Here is a 24,732-nt window from a genome sequence, read left to right on the forward strand (position 1 = left end):
CAGCGTTGCAGAAGGCGGTCCCTGCTCTGCTCTGCTCTGCGCTGGTTTAGACCCTCACCCCAAGCCTGTAGCTTCACTGTTTTTACCAATATTCCTTCCAAAGTAAACTCCCCTCCTCTCACTAGTGTAAAAACTGAGGAGTCAGCATGGCTGCCCAAAAGTATCCCGCCATCACTCTTCATGGATGGTAGCTCTGCACTGCTGAGTTCTATTATACTTTATACGACTGATGAAATTAGAGAGTAGACACGTTTCCGTTGGGTACACCTTTCAATGAGCTGTTGGACAAGACGACTTCTGTGACACGCTTAATCCTCCAGTCTCTTGTAGCTTTTTTTGTTTTGCTTTGCAGAGAACGTGGATTTGTGCCAGAATCAGCCTTGACTTGACATTAGCCTTATGCCTCATTCATTGCGCAAAGCAGGTGGGCTTAAAGGCTTCAGTTTACAGCAGGGGTCAGCAGGGGGCCGGTCCACTGTCCCTCAGACCTTATGGGGGCCGGACTATATTTTTTTGGGGGGGGGGGTAAACAAATTCCTATGCCCCACAAATAACCCAGAGATGCATTTTAAATAAAAGGACACATTCTACTCATGTAAAAACACACTGATTCCTGGACTGTCCGTGGGCAGGATTTAGAAGGCGATTGGGCCGGATCCAGCCCCCAGGTCTTAGTTTGCCTACCCCTGGTTCACAGCTTCCTTTCCATTTTTATCTTACCACAACGTACTTGTGCTCCATTTTTTCAGAGTAAACCTAGAGCATAGCTTTTTAAACAAAGGCCAGTCATTATAGGTCCTCTCTTATTATTTCACAGTCTAGCCTAAGATCTTTTTCCGTGTGGAACAATAATCCTAGAGTGGAGTTTACGAGGTCAGCTGCATACTTTATAATTGTGAGGAAATGGAACCAGGAAAATGAAAATTCAGATGCCAGGCTTTGCATGATGTTTTGATCTTCCTTTTGATAAGAGGCATCTTTTTCTTTTCTTTTTTGGCCCTAGTGGGAGAGATTAGATTTTTCTCATTTCTTTTTCCTGTTAAAAGACCACAGTGCTATAGATAAGAATTGTATGAGCAATATAAAAGAGGCTTGTTTCCTGCAGGCGGCAGAAGTTTTAACCAAATAGCAGAGATTCTGTTCTCACAAGATCAGGCATAAAAATGTAACGGAAGTGATATAGTGAATAGGCATTCTGAAGGCGGACCAGTTTATATTTTACTGCAACAACGAAAACAAAAAACCACATTTGCAATGTGCATTGCTGACGGTGCATGCCTTATCTACTGCTGTAAAAACTTGGTCTTCCAAAGGAAGTTGCAGTTCACTGGCCAAAATATAGCACAGCACTCCCCACTTTTTAATAATACTTTATTCTGATGTATCAGACCCATGTAGAATTTTAACTCTCTTCTTTCCTCCCAGCTGGACCCAAGAAAGCAACCACTAAACTATGGTCTAGCATCATGCGCATGAGACTGGGATGGGCCTCAGATGCACACATTCTCTCTCCTTCTCGTTGGACTTTTATGCATGGCAATTCCCTGCTTCCATTCCTGGTTTGAGGCATATCATGGTTTGCTTTTTCTCCCAACCAGCAAAGTGTGGTTTGTGCTACTGTCAGGGACAGGATAGGAGGAGAAATGGTGTAGACTGCCTGTGCCTCCTCAACCTTCCAGAGAAGAGGAAGACAGTATAGATTTACAACAGTGGTTTGCGGGAGGTCAATGCTCAGAGGTAGATGAGGGGCGAAGTTGGGAAATAATGGGAGAGGAGGAGGTGGCAGAGCCAGAGGGGCAGCTGGCTAACACGTTATTACTAGAAAGCATTCCAGATCCCTCTTCTCCCAGAACCCGGCAAGCACTGGAAGTAGGAGAGCAAACGGCCTTAAGTGGCCACCATAAGGTGTGTGATGCTATTGACCAGGCATAGGCCAACTCGGCTCTCCAGATGTTTTGGGACTACAACTCCCATCATCCCTGACCACTGGTCCTGTTAGCTAGGGATGATGGGAGTTGTAGTCCCAAAACATCTGGAGGGCTGAGTTTGCCTATGCCTGCTGTTGGCGATTGAGGAGAGAAGGGGGTGGAGATTACTCGGAGAAATGCCATTACTCCAAGAGGCTGCATTTCTAAGCCTCTCTCTGTGAATATTGAATAAAAGACATTGGTAAGAGCCTTTCTTGACTATCTATTCCTGGCAGCCTACCATGGAGGGGATAGGATTCCCTGACGCCTGATAGCTACCCTGCAAAGCAGATTTTTAAAACAGACTCAAACCTTCATTTGATGTTACATTTGGCCACGCTAGTAATAAAAGTGAGTTCATGTCCTTCCTTATGTGGAATTCCTGCACCAGGTCTCAGTTTCCATTCCTGGCATCTCCAAGTAGAAAAGACACCCATCTGAAATTCCAATGCCAGCTTTTAAGCTTTCAAACACACTAATAGATAAGAGTTACCCTATATTTTCTGCACAAGAGGATCACAGTGTCATTAAGCTGATAGTGTTAGTCCAGGGATGGGAACCTGTAGTGGGACCCCCGGGTATAGGGCGGTATATAAAATCTAATAATAGTAATAATAGTAATAGTAATAATAATAATAATAATAATAATAATAATAATAATAATAATAGTTGTCAGGGATTATGGGAGTTGAAGGTCCACAGGTCCTCATCCCTCTTAGACCAAGCACAGATTTGTAAGTTGGTTTGTTATGTAGCAGTTCTTTCTGTGCCCAGAATTCCACATCAGACTTAGTATTTTTGTCTTTAATTCAAACTGTCCTTTCATGTTACATTTAGCTAAGTTTGCACATGTGGAATGACTCCCATATTAACTGCCGATCCAGTCATGAATGAAGGAACGAATAGGTGTTGCAGGCAAATTTGCTTTGTCTTAATTATATGTGGGGAAACGAGTGATTTTCCTGACTTGGAGGACCTCCATCATGACAAAATTTGATAATTCACTGATCCGATAAATGCCATTTCTTCTCTTTTGTGTTTTTCTGCTTAAACATAATATGAAAGAGTAAGACACACTGCATGAAGACGTGACAGAAACATGTCTTATCATAGAGTCCTATATGAAATGGACAGCCCATTTCTGCATTGCTGCTTCTTGTGGAAAGCACAGTAGAACTTCTAGAAGATTAAATTCAGTGACATGGATCACAAGACTAGAAAAGTTTTATTTTTGAGTATACCCACAGACTTTAGTACATAGTAAAGAGTGAATGGTTTCTGGATTATACTCTGGGTGTCAGTAATATAAGGAATTTGGGCATGAATTTCCAGGTCGATATTTTTATTTCCAGTGCTCAGGTACACATAAATTTAAAAATAGAGTCGTGGGTTACTTTATAAGTTACTACTGTGTTCTTGTAACAAAGAATTGTGTTACCTCTTACCAGATCATAAAGGACTATATACAGGCAGCCCCCCATTTATGTGAGGGCAGGAGTGACAACTTGTGCCCCCCCCACATTGGAGGGGGAAGCATCATGTGACACACCATGTGATGTCATGTGACATGTCCCGTCCAGTGGGACATGCCGCAGGGCATGCGCTGGGGGACAGTACACACAGAGAGCCAGTGTGGTGTAGTGGTTAAGAGCGGTAGACTCGTAATTTGGTGAACCGGGTTCGCTTCCCTGCTCCTCCACATGCAGCTGCTGGGTGACCTTGGGCTAGTCACACTTCTCTGAAGTCTCTCAGCCCCACTCACCTCACAGAGTGTTTGTTGTGGGGGAGGAAGGGAAAGGAGATTGTTAGCTGCTTTGAGACTCCTTCAGGTAGTGATAAAGTGGGATATCAAATCCAAACTCCTCCTCCTCTTCTTCTTCTTCTTCCCCCTCACTTGTTCCCTCCCGGGTGGGGAGTGAGGCACCCGGAGGGCGGTGGTGGGGGATGTCGGCCCCCTGAATATTGGGGGCTGGGCCCCCTGGTTCAAAATATTTAGGGGGGCTGTAGCCCTCAGCGCCCCCTATACCCGGTGTCAGTGTGCGAGGATTATGTTCTGAGGCACCGCACGCATCAGTAAAACCACGTATAATGGAAACCTGTTGAAAAAGCCTGCAAACACCGTGCCCCCATTCTGCCCTTTTAGTGGCATTTCAGTGACATCTTTATGACATTTCTGGGTTGGCGTGTTACACGTAAACACAGTCCCTCAGATATTGAACATGTACTTTAAAAGAAAATGCAGGGGATGCTATAATCTAGTAAAATAAAAGTTAACATGCAATATAAAAATACATGCAAGCCATCCTTTGATGCTCCTACTCAACTTTGCGTCTTGAGCCCTGCAATAAACATCATTGATTAGGACTTGTTACTTTCTTCTCTCTCTCTTTTTACCAGTCACTGGGCAGCTGGGAAGCTGTTGCTGGGGGATGGGCAGTCAGCTTCAAGCATGAAAGGATTAAGATGAGCTTGCTTGGTAATTGAAAGCTTTCTGAAGCCTTGTACTGAAATATGAAGCTCATCTGACTGTTTTTCCATGTAAAGCTTTGAACCGACTTCCGTTCCGTCCTCCCTTTTGTACATCCCAGCCCTCCGCTGTTCAGCGAAGCAGGAGTTTGGTATCCTGTTACCGCAGCAGAAGGCCAGATGCTCTCCGACACAGTTCACAAAGAGATCACTGTCAAGGCTAGAAGGGAAAAGGGGTTTTCGGCATGTAATCAGCGAGACGAAATGGCCCACTGGCTTTAAGGGCTAATGGAGGCAAGAGCTGGCATTCCACCCTGCTGAAGCCAAACAGGGGACAACTTCATTACACTCTCCTGAGGTGGTTAAAGGCAGGGCTGAAAGATTTATCTTTTTCTTTTAAAAGCTCATTTCAAAGAGTAAGAAACGAGAGCAGTGAGAGACATTAGGACAGAATAAAAATGATGATGTCCAGCTAGAATAAACAGCTTGGAAAAGCTGAAAGGGCTCCACTCTGTGTGTAAATAGTAAAGGTAAAGGTACCCCTGACCATTAGGTCCAGTCAGGGATGACTTGGATTGCACGCTCATCTCGCTCTATAGGTCAAGGGAGCTGGCGTTTGTCCGCAGACAGCTTCCGGGTCATGTGGCCAGCATAACTAAACCGCTTCTGGCGCACCACAGCAGCACACGGAAACGCCATTTACCTTCCTATGTTTGGGGTCTGGTAATAATGATCCCCATGGGACACGGGTGGTGCTGTGGGTTAAACCACAGAGCCTAGGACTTGCCGATCAGAAGGTCGGCGGTTCGAATCCCCACGACGGGGTGAGCTGCCGTTGCTCAGTCCCTGCTCTTGCCAACCTAGCAGTTCCAAAGCACGTCAAAGTGCAAGTAGATAAATAGGTACCACTCCGGCGGGAAGGTAAACAGCGTTTCCGTGCACTGCTCTGGTTCGCCAGAAGCGGCTTAGTCATGCTGGCCACATGACCCAGAAGCTGTACACCGGATCCCTCGGCCAATAAAGCGAGATGAGCGCCGCAACCCCAGAGTCGGCCACGACTGGACCTAATGGTCAGGGGTCCCTTTACCTTTAATAATGATCCCAGTAGCAACAGGAGATCTACATGAGGCCTTGTAGCTATATCCTATATACCTCAGCTGAGTGGTAACTTAAAAATGGTTGCTAGCACCCCAAAAACATTTTTTTTTTTTGGTGTGATATACGTAGCTCAGGAGCCACTGTGGCATAAAAACTCCTAATCTGGCTACCTCCCACACCATCTACTCCTGCACCAATCTTGGGTTTCTAGCTTGCTCATGCACACACTCTGTTATGTGTTCTCATTATGAACTTCCATTGAGCGTTGTTGCCGCATACTCTTTTAGAAAAAGCCTGACAGCTTTCAAAGTCCAGATTAAGAAGTGTATATTTATCCAATTACTGTAATTTGACATTTTTAAATCTCCCAAATCCTACTCTTTGTCTTGCATATTTCCTGGCAGCTGGTAGAAAACAATGACTTTAGTGTCTTCTTGCCTGTGATGAAGTAAACCAATTTACGATAAAGCCTGCGTATTGATTCTAGGATGTGGATTTCTCTTAACATGAGCTGAAAACATGCTGTGACCTTTTAAAATGGCTTCTGTTGCCGATGGTGGTCATCCCATGTCCTTTATAACCTTCCCCCTTATATCTGATAGGCTGAGCATTTGATGTTGCAGTCTGCTGGAAAACTCTGTACTGATCTCGTACGTTTACAGCCAAATCTACAAAGTTATCCAGCTTGTGTGTTTAGCCTGAGCCTACTTTGTCCCTTAAACATTGCTGATTTTCACCGGTGAAGATTTAGATTTTGTATACGTTTCCTTGGAAATAAATTCCACTAAGTGCATGGAATCTGCTCCCCAAATTATTCTGGATAGGATTGACATGCTATGCACACTTACTTGGGGAGTGCCTTTGATTGAACATGGTGGTTTAACGTCTCAGCATTTTAGGATCGAGGTGTGTACATCTGTAATCCTACGCAAATATAGCTAGGCCAAAGTCTTATTAAAGTCAGTGACACTTATTTCTGAATCAACATGGTTAGGATAGGACTGATAAACCCAAATATTCAAGCTCTAGCTGTGGATCCATTCCTATTTAAATAGCTGATGAATTTAAAATTCCCCAAGGATTTAAATGACTGAGTGTTGGAAATTGCACTTAGATCTTCAGGCTAGCTAGAATATGTGCAGAGTCTTATGAGATGTGTTCACTATATGCTAATTGCTCATCCAGAGAAGGTCAAGAGTTCCCATTTAATCCACCTAAGGCAAATGATTGCTTGACATTTGCTTCTGTTCTGAAAAGTGCCTGTACAAAAATGGCACACTTTCCTTTAAGAAGTGCTCAGTGTTCATTCTCGTTAGCTGTGTAAAATCAAAACTCTTTAATCTTAGGGTTGTGGGTTTGTGCCCCACACTGGGCAAGAGATTCCTGCAGGAGGGTGGACTAGATCGGGGTTCCCCAACCTTGGCCCTCCAGCTGCTTTTGGACTACAACTCCCATCATCTCTAGCTAGCAAGATTAGCGGTCAGGGATGATGGGAATTATAGTCCAAAAACAGCTGGAGACCCAAGGTTGGGTATAATGGGTTGGGAGTTACTCGTGCGTAATCCTGCTCCGTTTGAGCATTAGATTGCCTGGTTAAACCCTCCGGACTGCACAGCCCATCTCAGCATGGCTGCCCTTAGTCACTCGTAGAATCTGTCTGTGGGCGTTTCTTAAAGCGTTGCCAACATAAGAGTTGTTTGACGCCCAATCGTCTCCGCCTCTCACTGCACGGGAGTCTCCTGCGCAGGGTGGGCGTGGGCAGCGGGGTGCTTGGGCTCTCCTCGCTAACTTCCAGTGAAGAGTCCTGGAGCCCCTGCACCTCCCTGTCCCGTTGCTCTCCTGGATCCCTGGTGTTACACTCATTCTCTTCCCCTTCTTCCCGGCTGAGTCTCCCTCTAGCGCTTGGACCTTCCCCTGCAGAATCAGAGACCCTCTCCTTCTCCCGTGCCTCTGATGGCAGTTCCCTGACATTGGGAAACCCTGGACTAGATGATCCTCATGTTCCCTTCCAGCTCTACAATTTTATGGTTCTATGAACTATTTATTTCTTTTGTACAAAACAAGAGAGGCTCAAGACTATATACTGATATATGTGAGTATAAATTAAGATCTGGTAGTATACAGTGGGGGGGGGAGCATTTGATCCCTTGCTAAATTTGCCTGTTTGCCCTCTGATGAAGAAATGACCAGTCCATAATTTTAATGGTAGGCTTATTGTAGCTGTGAGAGACAGAATAACAACAGGAAAACCCCCCAGAAACCCAGAAGACAAAAGTCAGAGATTGCTGTGCATCATAATGAGTGAAATAAGTATTTGATCCCTTTGCAAAAGATGTCTTAGTACTTGGTGGCAAAACCCTTGTTGGCAATTACAGAGGTCAGACGTTTCTTGTAGGTGGCCGCCAGGTTTGCACACATCTCAGGAGGTATTTTGTCCCACTCCTCTTTGCAGATCCTCTCCAAGTCACTGCCATTTCAGAATCAGGATGATTAGAAAGATGTACGAAGCCATTCATTTTTCCGATCCTGATGTTTTTGTCATTGTCATATGTCATGAAAACAGGTGACATCCCAGACAGTTGGATAGCTGGATTGATGGGTAAAGGTAAAAGGTGAAGGACCCCTGGACGGTTAAGTCCAGTCAAAGGTGACTATGGGGTTGCAGTGCTCCTCTCGCTTTCAGGCCGAGGGAGCTGGCGTTTGTCCACAGGCAGCTTTCCAGGTCATGTGGCCAGCAGGACTAAACCGCTTCTGGCGCAACGGAACACCGTGATGGAAACCAGAGCACTTGGAAACACTGTTTACCTTCCCACTACAGCGGTACCCATTTATCTACTTGCACTGGTGTTCTTTCAAACTGCTAGGTGGGCAGCAGCTGGGACAGAGCAACGGGAGCTCACTCCGTCGCGTAGATTCAAACTGCTGACCTTCCAATCGGCAAGTCCAAGAGGCTCAGTGGTTTAGATCACAGCGCCACCCACATCCCTAGGATTGATGAGTAAACATTACTGCCAGTTTATTAAGGGGATGGGAGAATTATCCTAATCCTTGTCTACCTCAAGTGTTTCAGACTGTGGCAGGCTCGTGCAACTTTCAGATGAATCTTCCCATTTAAACTGCGTACTTACAGAAATGACAAACTTAGACAGCATCTTAAAAAGCAGAGACATCACCTTGCCAACAAAGGTCCGTATAGTTAAAGCTATGGTTTTCCCAGTAGTGATGTATGGAAGTGAGAGCTGGACCATAAAGAAGGCTGATTGACGAAGAATTGATGCTTTTGAATTATGGTGCTGGAGGAGACTCTTGAGAGTCCCATGGACTGCAAGAAGATCAAACCTCTCCATTCTGAAGGAAATCAGCCCTGAGTGCTCACTGGAAGGACAGATCCTGAAGCTGAGGCTCCAATACTTTGGCCACCTCATGAGAAGAGAAGACTCCCTGGAAAAGACCCTGATGTTGGGAAAGATGGAGGGCACAAGGAGAAGGGGACGACAGAGGACGAGATGGTTGGACAGTGTTCTGGAAGCTAGCAGCATGAGTTTGACCAAACTGCGGGAGGCAGTGGAAGACAGGAGTGCCTGGCGTGCTCTGGTCCATGGGGTCACGAAGAGTCGGACATGACTAAACAACTAAACAACAACAACAGCTTACAGAAATGCATTTCTGCAGAGCTTTGTGGAGAAAGAAAAAACAACCCCATAGTATGTGATATTTTAGGGTCACCGGAGCATGGATAATAATTCTGCTGTTTGCCTCTGTTGTTAATAGCCATCCACTTAACAGATCTCTCCCCACTGACATTTTCTATAGCTTTAATTTGATTCTGTGCATGGTCACCTCTGCATTTCACCCCAGACAGGAGTCTTTCACAGCTTGCTAGCACCTACCATATGTCTGCATCAAAAAGCCCATTCAGCACTTTATCGAGATCATTGTGCAGCCTTTGCCTCCATGAATGGATCTGCTGGCTTGACTTTTTCCTCTGTAGAGTAAGTTGACAGTGCACTTTTCTGAAACACAGCCTGGAAACTACATTTAGAACAGAAACATGTCTAGGAGAAATTAGTGCATGCTATATTAGGATGTATGCATATGCCACTTTCAGTAACTGCTGATGCTTAATATCATACATCTTAATTTATACCAGAGGGTAAAATAACATGTAATGTATTCAGTTGTGTTCTGTGTATAGTGAAGTTTTTCCAGTAATATATTTGTGTGGGGGTGGTGTGCTTCTATTTATTTATTTTAGTCATATCCAGTCTTGCAATAGTGCTAGTCTTGGGCACCTGAATGTAGCCAGATGCCATTGTGATACTAATGTGAGGTCCAAATTTAGATGCTACCTTAATCCCACACTTTGGCTTCCGGTCTCATTTTCTTGTTTCAGGAAAAAAGAATTTGAAGGGCAGGGAATCCCTTTTCGCCATCCCTGTGTTCATGCATACAGTGGTACCTTAGTTGTCGAACTTAATCCATTTTGAGAGTCCATTCGACTCCCGGAACCATTCATAAACCAAGGTGCGGCTTCCAATTGGCTGCAGGAGCTTCTGGCAATCAATTGGAAGCCACGGAAGCCGTGTCGGATGTTCGGCTTCCAAAAAAATGTTTGCAAACCAGAACACTTACGGTACTTCCAGGTTTGCGGGGTTTGGGAGCTGATTTGTTCGTGAACCAAGCTGTTCAACAACCAAGGTGCCACTGTAGAAGGATAGCTTGACCAAATGCAGTTTAAAAAGTAAAGGGACCCCTGACCATTAGGTCCAGTCGCAGACGACTCTGGGGTTGCGGTGCTCATCTCGCTTTATTGGCCGAGGGAGCCAGCGTACAGCTTCTGGGTCATGTGGCCAGCATGACTAAGCTGCTTCTGGCGCGCGAACCAGAGCAGCGCACGGAAACGCCGTTTACCTTCCTGCCAGAGCAGTGCCTATTTATCTACTTGCACTTTGACGTGCTTTCGAACTGCTAGGTTGGCAGGAGCAGGGACCGAGCAACGGGAGCTCACCCCGTCGCAGGGATTTGAACCGCCAACCTTCTGAACGGCTAGTCCCAGCGCCACCTGCACCCCAAATGCAGTTTAAGGAATCTGATTTGAGTAAAGTAGAATTGGAAACTAGGGGTCAAAGAAAACAAACTCAATTCAGTGAGGTTGTGCATAGGGAAGTTCCCAGTAGATTGAGCTCAGGTTCTGCACCTGCAGTTCCCACCACAATCAATGAAAAGTCCAGGTGCTCATTCTCTAACGCTGCAGGTCACCTTTTAAGCAAACAACTTTCCCTCCAACTCTTTGGCAGTCGGCTTTGAAAGAAGCACTTTCAAGTTCCTCTTGGTTGTCTTACAGTTTCTCATTACAAGGATTCATGGAAATTGAACAAGGTGTGGGTTGCAATCAATCATGTCTAGAAGCAGCCCAATTGTAATCGGGGATTGCAACAGCACCTTCATCCAGCTGCTATCCTCAGCGGTATTTTCTAAGGAAATGAGATAAATCCTAACAACAGAACCCTTCAACCTTGCATAAAATGCCCAAGAACTGCGCAAGAGTTCTGTCTGAATGTAATTTAACACGCCGCTTTGTGTGTGTTTTTTCTAAAATGTCATCTTCCCAACTGCCTTGCCAGAATGTTTGACTAACCTTGAGGTGACAGCAATAAGTGATATGCAAGGAAATTTGAACATTTAGTCCCCACCTTCAAGCAAAATTTGGCATTTGCAAAGACCTTCTGTTCCAGAATTTTCTTTTAAAATGCCATTGAATTAATCCTCCAAAAGTATACCCCATGGTTAATACATGCTAATCATTCCTTCATAACTGCAGCCTCTGGTGATAAACATGTACAGTCATACCTTGGTTCAAAAATGCCTTGTGACTTGAACGTTTTGGCTCCCAAACACCACAAACCCGGAAGTATGTGTTCCAGTTTGTGAATTTTTTGGGAAACCGAACGTCTGACGTGGCTTCCGTAGCTTCCAATTGTATGCAGGAAGCTCCTGCAGCCAATTGGAAACTGTGCCTTGGTTTTTGAACGTTTTCAGAAGTCAAACAGACTTCCAGAATGGATTCTGTTCGAGAACCAAGGTACGACTGTATGTACAAATGAGCTGTAGCACATCTTGCAGCCCTGAGAGTATTCACACCTCCTGTTGTCACTACAGAATACATTGTTTCAGTGCAGTCGTTGCACACATTCAGCTGTATGGTCTGTAGAGCAGGAATAGAGAACTTTTTAAGCCTGGTGGGACTGGTTTTTCTCTCACTCACCCTTCATGGGCTATGTTAGACAGGTGGGTGGACCTGTCCATCTCCTGATGTCACAATGATGTCAGGAAGCCTTTTTTTGCCCACAGGGATCTTCAGAAGCCACTTTGAAGATCTGAAGTCCAGTTAGAAGCACCTTGAGAGGACCTTCTGAAGACACGGTTGGATCACAAGAAGCCCATCCCATATCTTTGAAAGGGGCTTTCCTGGTGTCATCAATGTCATAAATGATGTCAGGTTTTGAGCAGGTGGCTGGGACATGGACAAAATGGCCTCATGGGTCAACTGAAGATGCCTGACAAGCCTAGCTAGACCTGTGCATTGGGGTTTCCCCATTCCTCCTTTACAGTAACAATCAATAGGCAAGCTGGTGTGAAGGCATGTTGAGATACTTACTCCTGTTTACAGGATCTGACTGGGTCAAGAGTGGTAAAGAGCTGGAACAAGATCGCAGAAGGGAATTTTGGATATCTGCCCGGCACTAATGGCGGAAGGCTAGATCTCCCTTTGTCTTGGATTTGACGCACTGAGAATTGCCTTTCTGTGCAGAAAGCGAAAATGGATGAGCGTCGATGAGAACTTTGGATTACAACAGGAAAATGAAGAAGGAGAAAATTAATATATTTCACACAGAACTACAAAGGCCTAACCTGCTTGCTAAATGAATTCAGAGGCTGTTAAAAATAAATGAAGGATCAACATTGGAAATGTTTTAGTGGGACTGTTTGGACAAATTAAGGAATGCAGTACAATACTGGATCATCACTCCCCAAACTTCAGAGCGTGGGAAGTCACCAAAAGATATATAATTTGGCATGAATATTTGGCTTTTTTGATTGTATTATAATTTGGAATGTTTTGATGTGGTTTTTACTGGATTGTTAAAATGGAAAAGTTAAAAAATATTATTTTTTTTTAAAAAGAGAGGTAAAGAGCGAACACACCAGGTCCAAGAACAACGTTTCACACATGTGAAATGAGTTTTATATTTATGAGAAGTAACAGAGGCACTGTATGTAAAGAGAGAATAATGGTCAGCTGTGATAATGGACTAACTTCAAGTGAAGGATCAAGTGGATATTAAAGAAGAGATGAAGTGGAAGCGGGAAACCTGATTTTTTAAAAAAGAAATTGTATTAAAGTAATTTGGTCTGATCTGTAATAATTTGGAAAACCAATAAAAAATATTCTAAAAAAGAGAGGTAAAGAGCGTGCCTGAAAATGCAACGGGCCTAGTGGTGAATTCAGACTCAAGGAGTTGAGATCTCAAGATGTTGCCTCCGGTGAGGCTTCCTGTGTCAGCATTTCCTTCAACTGGCCAGCGGTGAATGTAAAAAACCTTTATTCCCAATCGCGTATATGCAGTTTATCTTCGGCATTTGCATCCTATCTTGTAGAAAAAAAATATATATCCACACGTAGCGCACGGCAGGCACGAAAGAGATTCTGCTGTGTGTGAAAAATCATCTCTGTGGTTCTGAAGCATGGAGGCTGCATTCAGACCAGGAGAGCTTGGCAGATATTTGTGTCTCTGGCAGGGAATATGGCTACTGGTTGACAGATTGAGCTTTTCATGGAAGAGCTTCATTATTTATCTGGGCCGAAGTATCACTTTGTTTCCACAGTGGCAGTTGTTGTACCTCTCATCCTTCACGAGTAGAGCCATTTTCTTTCCAGACTGTGTCCTGCCGGTTAACTTTTTGCCATTGCATTCGAAAAGGTGCTGTATCAATTTCTCCTGTGTCGTTGCCATCCTACTAATCCATTTTATGCTGATATTAAATCTAAGCAGTTCAAAGAGGTGCTATGGTGGTTGTTCCGGAAATGCAAGCTTTTCAGCTTGCCAGATGGAACGATGCCCCCTCCCTCTGTTCACTGTTCTGGGGGGGGGCGGTTTCCCGGTTCCCCCCTAAAGTATGGTTACCAGATTTTTTTTAATGAATCCGGGGACACTTTTTTATTTTTATTTTGAAGTTGAGTAGCAACAGGGGGTCAGTAGTGGGGATGGTGAGGCAAAAGACCCTGGGCCCAAGCACACATGCATATTTTATAAAGGTGCAAAGCCCTTCTTTCGCACCCTGTGAAACATTAATCTGCAGAGTTTTTTAAAAACCGGGCAACGGCGCACCACCCGCAACTCCCGAGCCTCCCCCGATCAGTCAAAACAAAGAGGGAAGGGGATAGGAGATCTGTACTGCCGGATGTCCCTGGTTCCCCTTCAGCAGTGGCGGCGGCGGCAGTCAGCAGCCCAGAGCCAGCCTGGTAGCACAGTTGGCTCTGGCTGGCTTCAGGAGCTGCTTACTGCTTGCTGCATTGTCGCCCACCATTTTTCCTTGCCAGAAGTCCCCATATGATGTGTTACGCACAAGACACATCATATGGGGACTTCCAGAGAGGAAAAATGGTGGGCCCAACAGCAGCGAGCAGCTCCTGAAGCCAGCCAGAGCCAACTGTGCTACCAGGCTGACTCCGGGCTGCTGAGGCTGTTGCTGCCATGTTTCCCGGGGACAGATTTGCAAATCCGGGGACTGTCCCCGGGAACCAGGGACACCTGGGAACCCTACCCTAAAGTCTATTTTATAGCAATGGGGGAAGGCCCATTGCTCTAAAGGAAGTTCTTGTGCAGGCTTCCAGTGATGGGACTAGTCAGTAGAATCCCACCTATACCTTCTTCAAAAATCTACTTTAGGGTATTCTTCCACGTACTTCTCATCCCCTGCTTTTGGTAAATGCCATCCGACATGTAGTGGGATGGATGCAATACACAGATGTAATAATTCAAATTCATAATGTATTAATAATAAAAATCCTGGAAATTTTAAGAAATAGATACAGGAGAAGTCAGAAGAACTGTTGCTCGATAGCAGAGGGCAAAGTGTTATGAAGTGTATGATTGATTTGGGGTCTTTAGATTTCATGCTTATCCCAACCTGCAGTGGTGTAGCGTGGGGGGTGCAGGGGGGCCCGGCCGCACCGGGCGCAACATCTGAGGGTTAGGGTTAGGGGGCGCAAATCCACCAGTTAGGGGGCGCAAATCCATGGGTTAGGGGGGGCAGATCCACGGGTTAGGGGGGGCAAATTACTTGCCTTGCCCCGGGTGCTGACAACCCACGCTACGCCACTGCCAACCTGTTGCAAAGTTACAGCACAAATCTGACTAAGGTAAAGGTGAAGGTACCGCTGACCATTAGGTACAGTCACAGACGACTCTGCGGTTACGCACTCATCTCACTCTATAGGCCGAGGGAGCTGGCGTTTGTCCGCAGACAGCTTCCGGATCATGTGGCCAGCATGACTAAGCCGCTTCTGGCGAACCAGAGCAGCACATGGAAACGCCATTTACCTTCCCACCGGAGCGGTACTTATTTATTTACTTGTACTGTGACATGCTTTCAAACTGCTAGGTGGGCAGGAGCAGGGACCAAGCAACGGGAGCTAACCCCGTCACGGGGATTCGAACTGCCGACCTTCTGATCGGCAAGTCCTAGGCTCTGTGTTTTAGGCCACAGTGCCACCTGCATCCCTACAAATCTGACTAGTTCAGTTTAAACTGCATTTAAGGGAGGGGGTGTTTGACTTGTATGAGTTGCATTCCTTGTTCACTGGTATGTTAAGTGTTACGTTGAGGCGGAAAAGGCCAACTAGATGTTTAGCAAATGTAAGTGGAATTACAGGAATATGAAATTTCTTTATCTCTACCTGTTTTGTTAGAGCTTCAGGATAGACGTGATGCCTAAAGGAAATGATTATGTATATCCTAGATTGTGAAGAATTTTCTGTATGGATTTTTATTTTATTTATTTTATTTTGGAAAAGTTTTACATCATAGTCTTTGCTGGTGCCAGCTCAATGGGCACAGAAAAACATCTCGCAATCTCAACCCCAAGAGACTTCCCTAAGAAATGTTCAGATTATTTTTTAAAGTGCTGCACCTTCCTAGCCTAAAACAGAAATATTGAAAAACAAAATAGAATGTTTGTGAAATGGCATTTCTAGCCTTCTGGAAGGGAATGGCCTTGTTAGCATCGTCAGAAATCACTGTTGCGATCTCTTATAGGATTAAAATAAGAAGACATGCAATTTAGACAGGTCACAGAACTCATTATTCTCACAAAGGAAATACAACCTTGAGGAAAGACGTCTGAATTGTGTGTGTGTTAAATAGATTACAGACTCACAGGCACATTGCAACAGGTTCAGAGGAAGGAAACAAAGATTGCCAGCAATGTGGAGAATAAGTCCTATGAGAAAAGATTGGAAGAACTGGGTATGTTTAGCCTAGAGAAGAGGAAACTGAGGTGGTGGTAGCAGTGGGAAACATAAGGGCATCTCCAAATAGCTGAATGCCACAAAAAGGGGAGGACGACTTGTTTACTGCTGCCCTAAAAGAGAGGGCAAGGTGTTAAGGGTTTAAGTACAGGATGGTAGAATCAGCTGAACATCAGAAGAAATTCCTGTTACATTGAAGAGCAATTCAACAGCCAATTTCTGGGAATGTTCTAGGTCTCCTTTCCTGCATCTAGGCCTGGTTTCCTGGTTCTGTTATTACAATTGTGCAGCTATTGTGCTTTAAAGCATTAAAGCCAAAGAATCTAAGACTCCTGGAATCTACATGTGCCACAACTTTATTTTTTCACTGAAGAATGAAGCAAATAAAGCCACAAATAAGTCTCACACACTTTCATTTTTCAGCTTGTATGAATGTTAGAATTCCTCCTCCATGATTGCAGTCATGGGATTGTTGTCTATCACATGACGGTATATGTTTTGACTCCACAGAGGGGGAAGTGATGGAGACAGGATGTTTGTGTTACTGTGTTCCGTGAAGTGGGACTATTGTCCTTTGTTCTTTCTCTCTTTGCTGTCTGATGCTAGAGAGAGAGGGAGCCATGTTGCAGTGCTCCGTGTGTGTTTATATGTAAATAAAGTAGATTAGCCGAAATGCTGAGTTGCTGAGGTCTGTTACGCATGATGCGCAAACTCTGTGGATCCCTAAGTGTGCCAGTGTCAGTTGGCATCGGTCGCTGTGATGTTCGGCCTGAAGAAAGCTTTTGAAGCTCCCGAATGATTGACCAGGAGGGAGGGAACATGCCAGTCGGGCATGTGTCTCTGCCAGGGTCCTACTCGAGTGTAGGCTGAACTCCTGACAGTCCATACTGAATATTTTACCATTTGAAGCCATTCACGTGCTTCCCTCATGTTTGGTCTGGAGGGTCCCCCAACTTTCTGGAATGGGTTTAAGGAGAGTTGCACAGGGAATTGCCATGAATCCGCCCCTATTTTGCTGGTGGAACCTTACTGTCTCCTGAGTGACACTGTGGGCAACAGCCCAGTGATAAGAGAAAAGGTTGCTTCTAGGTGACCTGTTTGTTGAGCATTCATAGAACCATAGAACTCTAGAGCTGGAAGGGTCCCCGAGGGTCATCTAGTCCAACCCCCTGCAATGCAGAAATCTCAACTAGATCATACAGGGCAGGTAAAGGGTAAAGGGACCCCGGACCATTAGGTCCAGTCATGACCGACTCTGGGGTTGCAGCGCTCATCTCACTTTATTGGCTGAGGGAGCCGGCGTACAGCTTCTGGGTCTTGTGGCCAGCATGACTAAGCTGCTTCTGGCGAACCAGAGCAGCACATGGAAACACCGTTTACCTTCCCGCCGGAGTGGTACCTATTTATCTACTTGCACTGCATGCTTTTGAACTGCTAGGTTGGCAGGAGCAGGGACCAAGCAACGGGAGCTCACCCCGTCGCAGGGATTCGAACCACCAACCTTCTGATCAGCAAGCCCTAGGCTCTGTGGTTTAACCCACAGCGCCACCCACATCCCTTTACAGGGCAGGTAGCCACCCAAAAACCTCCAAGGAAGAAGAGCTCACCATTTCCAAGGGAGTCCATTCCACAGTTGAGCTCTTACCATCAGAAAGTATTGTTCTGTTTTTATATGTGCTGGAAGTCACCCAGAGAGGCTCCCAGATGGGTGGGTAATAATAATAATAATAATTTATTTGTATCCCACCCTCCCTGGCCGAGGCTGGGCTCAGAGCGGCTAACATCATAAAAACAACACAATAAGCATAAAAACAGACATCAATTAATTAAAATACATCTTAAAATTAATTCAGACAAGTTAAAATCTGGGCAGGTGGCAATTATCAGTGTTGAATTGAGAGTGGTTAATAATTGCCAAGACCAACAGTTTCCACTGATTATGCAAGGACCTGTGAGCGGGTTGGAGGCCTCCTTCGGGCTTGTTTTATACAAAGGAAAGTGAGTCAAACTGTATCCTGCGCAAAGGCCTAGCAGAACAGCTCCATCTTGCAGGCCCTGCAGAAAGATGTCAAATCCCACTGGGCCCTGGTCTCTTGTGGGAGAGCATGCCACCAGGCCGGGGCCATGGCCAAAAAGGCCCTGGCTCTGGTCGAGGCCAGTCTAATTTCTAATAATAATAATAATAAAAGGTCTTCCTGATGTTTAGTCAGAATCATTTTGTTAGTTTTGCCTCAGTTCTCATTCACCCTGATTTGTTTGCAGAAGGTGCGTTGGGAGGTTAGACAATGTCCACTGTTTACTGAGCATTGCTATTCCACACTTGTCTATTTCCCCAGAAGTTGTTCTTGTTGTTACGGAAGGGAGTTTATTGCACAAGGACATTAAATCGGCTTCAATTGCATGGGATGTGACTGAATCCCACCTACAAAATAACCACAGCCTGAAAATGACTTGAAATTGTCTTGGATCTGCTAAAAGATGCATTTATTTGGGTGGTTTTAATGAATATTTTTTAACAGTTATTTACACTTGAGAATTTTGCATTCTTCTCATTTTTTAAAAAATTTTGCTGCTATCTAGGTTTCAAAAGTAATTGAACTGTCTGATAAAAAACAATTAGAGCAAGTCAAAGGCTACAGATATGAGACCTGCTATTTCTTTGCTACAGTTACCTTTCTGGTTTATTCCCCAGTTCATGATTTGTAGCATACAATGTAACTTGGGATGGTGGGGATATTATTAAACCTGCTTTAGAGGGGGAAATGTAGCCATTAGAGCTATGTTTTTGTAAGCTTCTTGCTACAATTGTAGGAACTGAGACATTTGTTTTCTCTGCTCCTGTTTTCCAAATCTTCCTTCCTATTTTGTGCGGACTTGGTGACATTTCGGCTCTTCCCATCTTCTTTTCCTCTGCCCTTTTCCCTCCTCCTCTCAACGGCTGAGATTTATTACTGGCTTCATATTACTTTTAGTATCTCAGTAACACAGGAGAAGTTTCTTAGGTTAGAAAACTCAATTGCAGCCTTACCCTCTCTTAGTTCATTGTGAAAAGTGCTTTGAGATACGGCGCTGCAAATTAGGACTTTCGAAAGGACAAGAGTCAACTTAGTCAAATCCTTAGCTCTAAGGCAGGAGGAGACCCCGGCCACAACTCCAAATATCAAACAGAATAGTCACTTCAGAACATGATTTGTTGCTAGAAAAATCTCTAGACTCAGCAGGAAAAAATACAAGTCATGAGCCATATAGTTGTGTGGGTTTTTTTGGTTTTTTTTTAAAGGTAAAGGGACCCCTGACCATTAGGTCTAGTCGTAGCCGACTCTGGGGTTGTGGCACTCATCTCACTTTATTGGCCAAGGGAGCCAGCGTACAGCTTCCGGGTCATGTGGCCAGCATGACTAAGCCACTTCTGGCAAACCAGAGCAGCGCACAGAAATGCCGTTTACCTTCCCGCCAGAGCAGTACCTATTTATCTACTTGCGCTTTGACGTGCTTTCAAACTGCTAGGTTGGCAGGAGCAGGGACGGGAGCTCACCCCGTCGCAGGGATTCGAACCGCCGACCTTCTGATCGGCAAGATATGAGTGTGTAATACTTTTGTACCTCTAGTATAATGATCAGTGAAAAACAGTGTGGTCAAAACTCTTCTCTTAAGTAGTAGTAATAGCTCCACTGGGTGACCTTGAGCTTGTCACTTTCTCTCACCCTAACCGACCTCACAAGGTGGCTGCAATGATAAAACAGAAGGGAGGATATCTGTGTACGTTGCCTTGAAAGGCAAGATGCACGTATAATTAACTGAATAGCAGCAATCGTGCGATCTATAAGCAGGGATAGTGATCTCTACAGTTATTTCTCTAGGGGCTGGGATCTAAGTGAATTAGGATACTATAGACGTTTTAAGAGTTTAGGATTTTAAGTGCATTGGCTCTGCTAGTTTGAGAAAAGAGAGACACAGCAGTTACTGGTAAGCAGCACAACTTATTTATTCATTAGCTTTCTTGGCTGCCCTTTACCATAACGTCCCAGGGTGGGGTACATATTTTTTTAATACAATTATGAAACAAACAAAACAGTTACAACCATAAAACAGGAAAAGTGCAAAAAGTCTGTGTGTGTGTAAACAGTTAAAATAGTTCCAATATATGTGCAGGCTAGGATAAATATTGCCACCTAAAAGCCTTGTTGAAAGGTGAAGCTCCAAAAAGACAACATGGATAGTACCTGTCTAATGTAACAGAAGGAAGTTCCAAAAAATACCGTATTTTTTGCCCTATAGGACGCACTTTTTCCCCTCCAAAAATGAAGGGGAAATGTCTGTGCGTCCTATGGGGTGGGTGCAGGTGTTCGCTGAAGCCTGGAGAGCGAGAGGGGTCGGTATGCACGGACCCCTCTCGCTCTCCAGGCTTCAGGAAGCTATCCGCAAGCCTTGGGAGCTCCGCGGGCCCCGGGCTTCGTGCAGATATCGGACAGCCCCACAAGCTCGGGGGACAGAGGGGAGGCAGAGCGCCGCCATCCCGCTATTCCCCGACCTGGTTTGCAGAGTTGCCTGCATCCCGAAGAGAGATGCCTGCATCCCAAAGTGGCTGGGGGGGGGATAAATTTCCCCCCCTTGATTTCCCCCCCAAAAAACTAGGTTCGCCCTATGGGCCGGTGCACCCTATGGGGCGAAAAATACTGTAGGTGTCACCACACTGAAGGCCAGATTCCTACATTGCATGCATCTCCTGGTAAGATGTTATCCGCAGGAGGCAATTTTGATGATTGGTTGGATATATAAGGGGGGAAACGATCTTTTAGGTTTCCTGGTCCCACACTGTAATACATGCATTGCATTGTAATCTGAAACTGTTTAGCATTGCATTTCAGCTATTCCCTCCTTAAAAAAAATAAGTAAGTAACAGGTTTCATGGTACCTCTAACGGCAGTGGTTTTCTCTCTCCCAGACCCTGCCTAGAGGTTTGCCAAATTGTAAAAAAGTGATCTTTTCAGCCTGTTCCTATGCCCATGCCCATCCATTCACAAATATATAAATACAATACAAGGCTTATAGGCAGGTTATTGATGCTGTTTCAACAAGAGAGCCATTACTAGTCTTCATTAAATTAGTTTTACCTTCAGTTTCCAAAACACACCTGTAAAAGCCAGCATTCCCCAGATAAGCTGTGAAATGTCCAGATTTGGGAAAGGGTGAGAATAAGTGCTTTTCTGTCCTATATACTTGGTCTGTATGATCAGTTTTTTCTAAGAGCCTTTTCAGCAGTTACCTCATATCTTTGAAGCTCCCTCCCTCAAGGGGTTTGTTTGGCTCCCTCCCTATCTTCTTTTAGATAAGCATTAAATACTTTTTTTTCTCTCTTTGAGAGAAAGAGGGCGGCGCGGATTTTTAAACTGATACTGCTTTTAAAATGCTTTTAAATTACAGTACATTTGACTTAGTTTTCTGGTCTGAGTTATTTCATGCTGCTGTTTTGACATTTTATATACTCGTTTTATATTTTCTATCTTTTTCCATTTGATTGTAAGCCACCTTGGACCAGGGTGTGTGGGGTGTGGACTTTGTTTTGCAACGTGGCACAGAAATTCTTAAATAATTTTTATAGCATTGAGTGAATTATCAGCTTTTTGCAAGTATTGCATCCTATAAATGAAAAAAAGTCAATGTAAACAGCAAATAAACCCAACTTGCCCTATTTCAGATGAAGTACCTTCACTTTACCTCTTTTTAATAGTGGTTTTTAATAGCATTTTCTTTTTCTTTTTTTGTTTGTTGTTTGTTTTGACAAAGTAATAATCATAAATAAATAAGAATAAACATGTGCACCCCACCACTGAAACCATTCCATTGTAACTATCCAACCTCCCAAAATTTCAACACCTCTTGTGATGGTTTGACACCTTTCCATTTTAACAGTACAAATTCTACAAACATCCTCCACATCTCCTCAAAATCATTTCTCCAGCATATTCCCCGTCTTTCTGTAATGGCACATGTTAATTTTTTGTTAATAGCTATATCCCACACCTCTTCATACCATTCTTCCATTTTATATTCTGCTTGCCCCTTCCAATTCCCAGCTACAACAATTCATGCAGCTGTCAATAAATTTGTGAGCAAGTCCTCCATAGCCTGTGAACCTTACCTCTCTCTCTCTCTCTTTCTTTCTTTCTTTCTTTCTTTCTTTCTTTCTTTCTTTCTTTCTTTCTTTCTTTGCAGTCATCTGGCTTGTGTTTTGGGTTGTTTGAACCATCCGTTTTACAAACAGAGCAGAGAACTAAATAAAAAGACAGTGGAATGTTGTGAGTTGTGTTAAGGGAAGGGAGCCAAGTTATCCGGATGAAAGCATTGATTTTGTTGAGACTTATTCTGTGCTAATTCTTTCTACAGTGGCTAAGAAATCCCGGCCCCCAGCACGAGAAACGAACTTTGTTTGGGGACATGGTGTGCTTCTTGTTTATTACTCCGTTGGCTACCATCTCTGGCTGGCTGTGTCTTCGGGGAGCAGTGGACCACCTGCACTTTAGTAGTAGGCTAGAAGCTGTTGGCCTCATTGCACTCACTGTCGCACTCTTCACAATTTACCTCTTTTGGACACTAGTAAGTACTCTTTCTTTGTTGTTTTGTTGTTAACTTTCATTTAGATTGGAGAGCCATGGTTTTTTTCATGTCGCCATGATGTAGCAGTGTTCAAAGATCACCCCGCACAACTCTTGTCTTATCAAAAGAGGATCCAGCTTTGTAACTTTGATTTTGACTGCGGAGATGTAGAGTTATTATAAATTTATTTATTTGATTTCTCAACTTAAAAATTTACAGAAATATATCAAAAATAAATCATAAAAACAAGATTCCAAGGAATATCCTAGACTACCATCCTCCCCAATGTGGGTCCTATTATTAATCCGTTCCTCCCACATATTTTATGATAATCCAAACCTTTTACTTCTTCCATTATGCCGAGAATCAACCTTAAACTATGATTGCTATTCCAATCCTACTAACGATTTTAACTGTTTAGAGTGGTCTTATAAGTTATAAATTTCCCCCATTCCTTGTTAAAATTTTGGTCCTCCTGATTTCTGACTCTTCCGGTCATTTTAGCCATTTCAGCGTAGTCCATTAACTTCATCTGCCATTCTTCTCTGGTAGGGACTTTATCTTCTTTCCATCTCTGGGCCAGTAACATCCATGCAGCCGTGGTCGCATACATCAATAGTCTTTTCTGCTCCTTTGGGATTTTGGCACCTGAGAGATGTAAAGTTAGCCTCTAAACATAGGAACTTTGGACAGACTCTAATTAGAGAAGGGAGAAGTTGAATGGACTTGGAAAAATGGGCTGAAGAGGCAGGGCACTTCAGTTTCCGATGTGTACACGCAAAGGAGAGGTGGATGCTTCCCTCCTACAAAACAATACCTTTCCATATCAGCTAAATGCAAAATAAAATCTGGAGTATAGGGATCCCACCCAGCATACATTCCTTTCCTCAGTTAGTAGGTGTTGGAAGAAAAACGCTTGAGACAAGTGTGCTTTCTTATTCTAATGCAAATTCTGCAAGACAGCTGAACTTGCCTCAGGACAAGAAGCTCACAAGACCTTTCTCAGTCTCCCTAAATAGGTCTTCTGTTGACACTGGGCAAGAGCAACCTGGAATGCACTGAACGAACTACAGTGGGAAAGAACTGAACCGTTCTCATTCCTTTGATATGGAGTGCCGAAAAGTCAACCTTTTCCAAGGCTCAGTGATGTTCAGAAATAACAAGTCTGCTTAACACTGTAGGTTAGACAATGATAATGTTGTTACAGTGTTGAAAGGGTGGTTTTGCGGGGGGTTTTACTGCACTAATTTGAGTTCTAGCACTTTTAAAAATACAATCTGGTTTCCTCGTCTAGACATCTGTGACTTGGTGTCATTGACTGAACTTGCTCCTCTAATCTGTGGGAAAGGTTGGCAGCTCGATCACAAGTTCGTTGGAGACAGAATACATGAATACGTCAAGTTGGCCTTATCTGTTTCCAGGGGACTGCCAGTCTGATGCACAGGCATGGAGAAATTGCACTGAATTCTCTTGCCTGGAAGATGTCTTATTGTGGTACACGGATTTGGGGAAAGGAGCAGCTCATAAAGCAGGGATGGGGATGGAAAAACCTCTGGACTCCAGCTCCCCCTCATCCCTAACCATTAGGCATGTTGGTTGCAGCAGATGAGAGTCTGAGGTCAGCACCCCACAGGCATTTTGACATGGAAGTAGAAGTGCTTTTGAAGTTGCACTTGCAATACTTGCACTTTTGTGTGTGTGTTACTATGAGATAGCAAGTTTAAACTGTGTGTACATCACATCTGAAATACCCTGATATGAAAGGCAAAAACTGACATCCCTGAAATTGCTTCTCCTTACCTGAAATTTTGCAGTACCTGATCTGCTCCTCCATGCACCCTGCCTGTTGTAATAATCAAAGTTGTAGTAATGGAAACAAGTGAGTTCCATCTATGTTCAGGTTTTCAGCAATGTGCAATAACTAACCTGTTGACACACTAAATCGAGGGTGGGATCCTTTTTTGGGTGCATTCCCTCATGCGGGGACTGGATCTCTTTGGTGGGCAGAGTGAGAGGCAGGTGGACCAACAGTCGCGACTCTTATCTGAGCACAAAAGCCTACATTTTGAGCCA

General features: G+C 44.3%; 1 protein-coding gene across 3 annotated transcripts in view; it reads left to right on the forward strand.

The window, feature by feature from the left end:
- MARCHF3 (membrane associated ring-CH-type finger 3) overlaps window positions 1-24,732 on the forward strand; it is a 176,291-nt gene that overhangs the window by 129,171 nt on the left and 22,388 nt on the right. For all 3 annotated transcript variants that reach the window (XM_083464642.1, XM_083464644.1, XM_083464643.1), the window contains one exon: window positions 22,450-22,659. In XM_083464642.1, coding sequence (XP_083320768.1) covers window positions 22,450-22,659 — 210 coding nt within the window. The remainder of the gene's footprint in view (window positions 1-22,449; window positions 22,660-24,732) is intronic.

This window comes from Podarcis liolepis (genome assembly GCF_965112155.1).
Source record: "Podarcis liolepis genome assembly, chromosome: 11".
In the NCBI taxonomy this organism is placed as follows: Eukaryota; Metazoa; Chordata; class Lepidosauria; order Squamata; family Lacertidae; genus Podarcis; species Podarcis liolepis.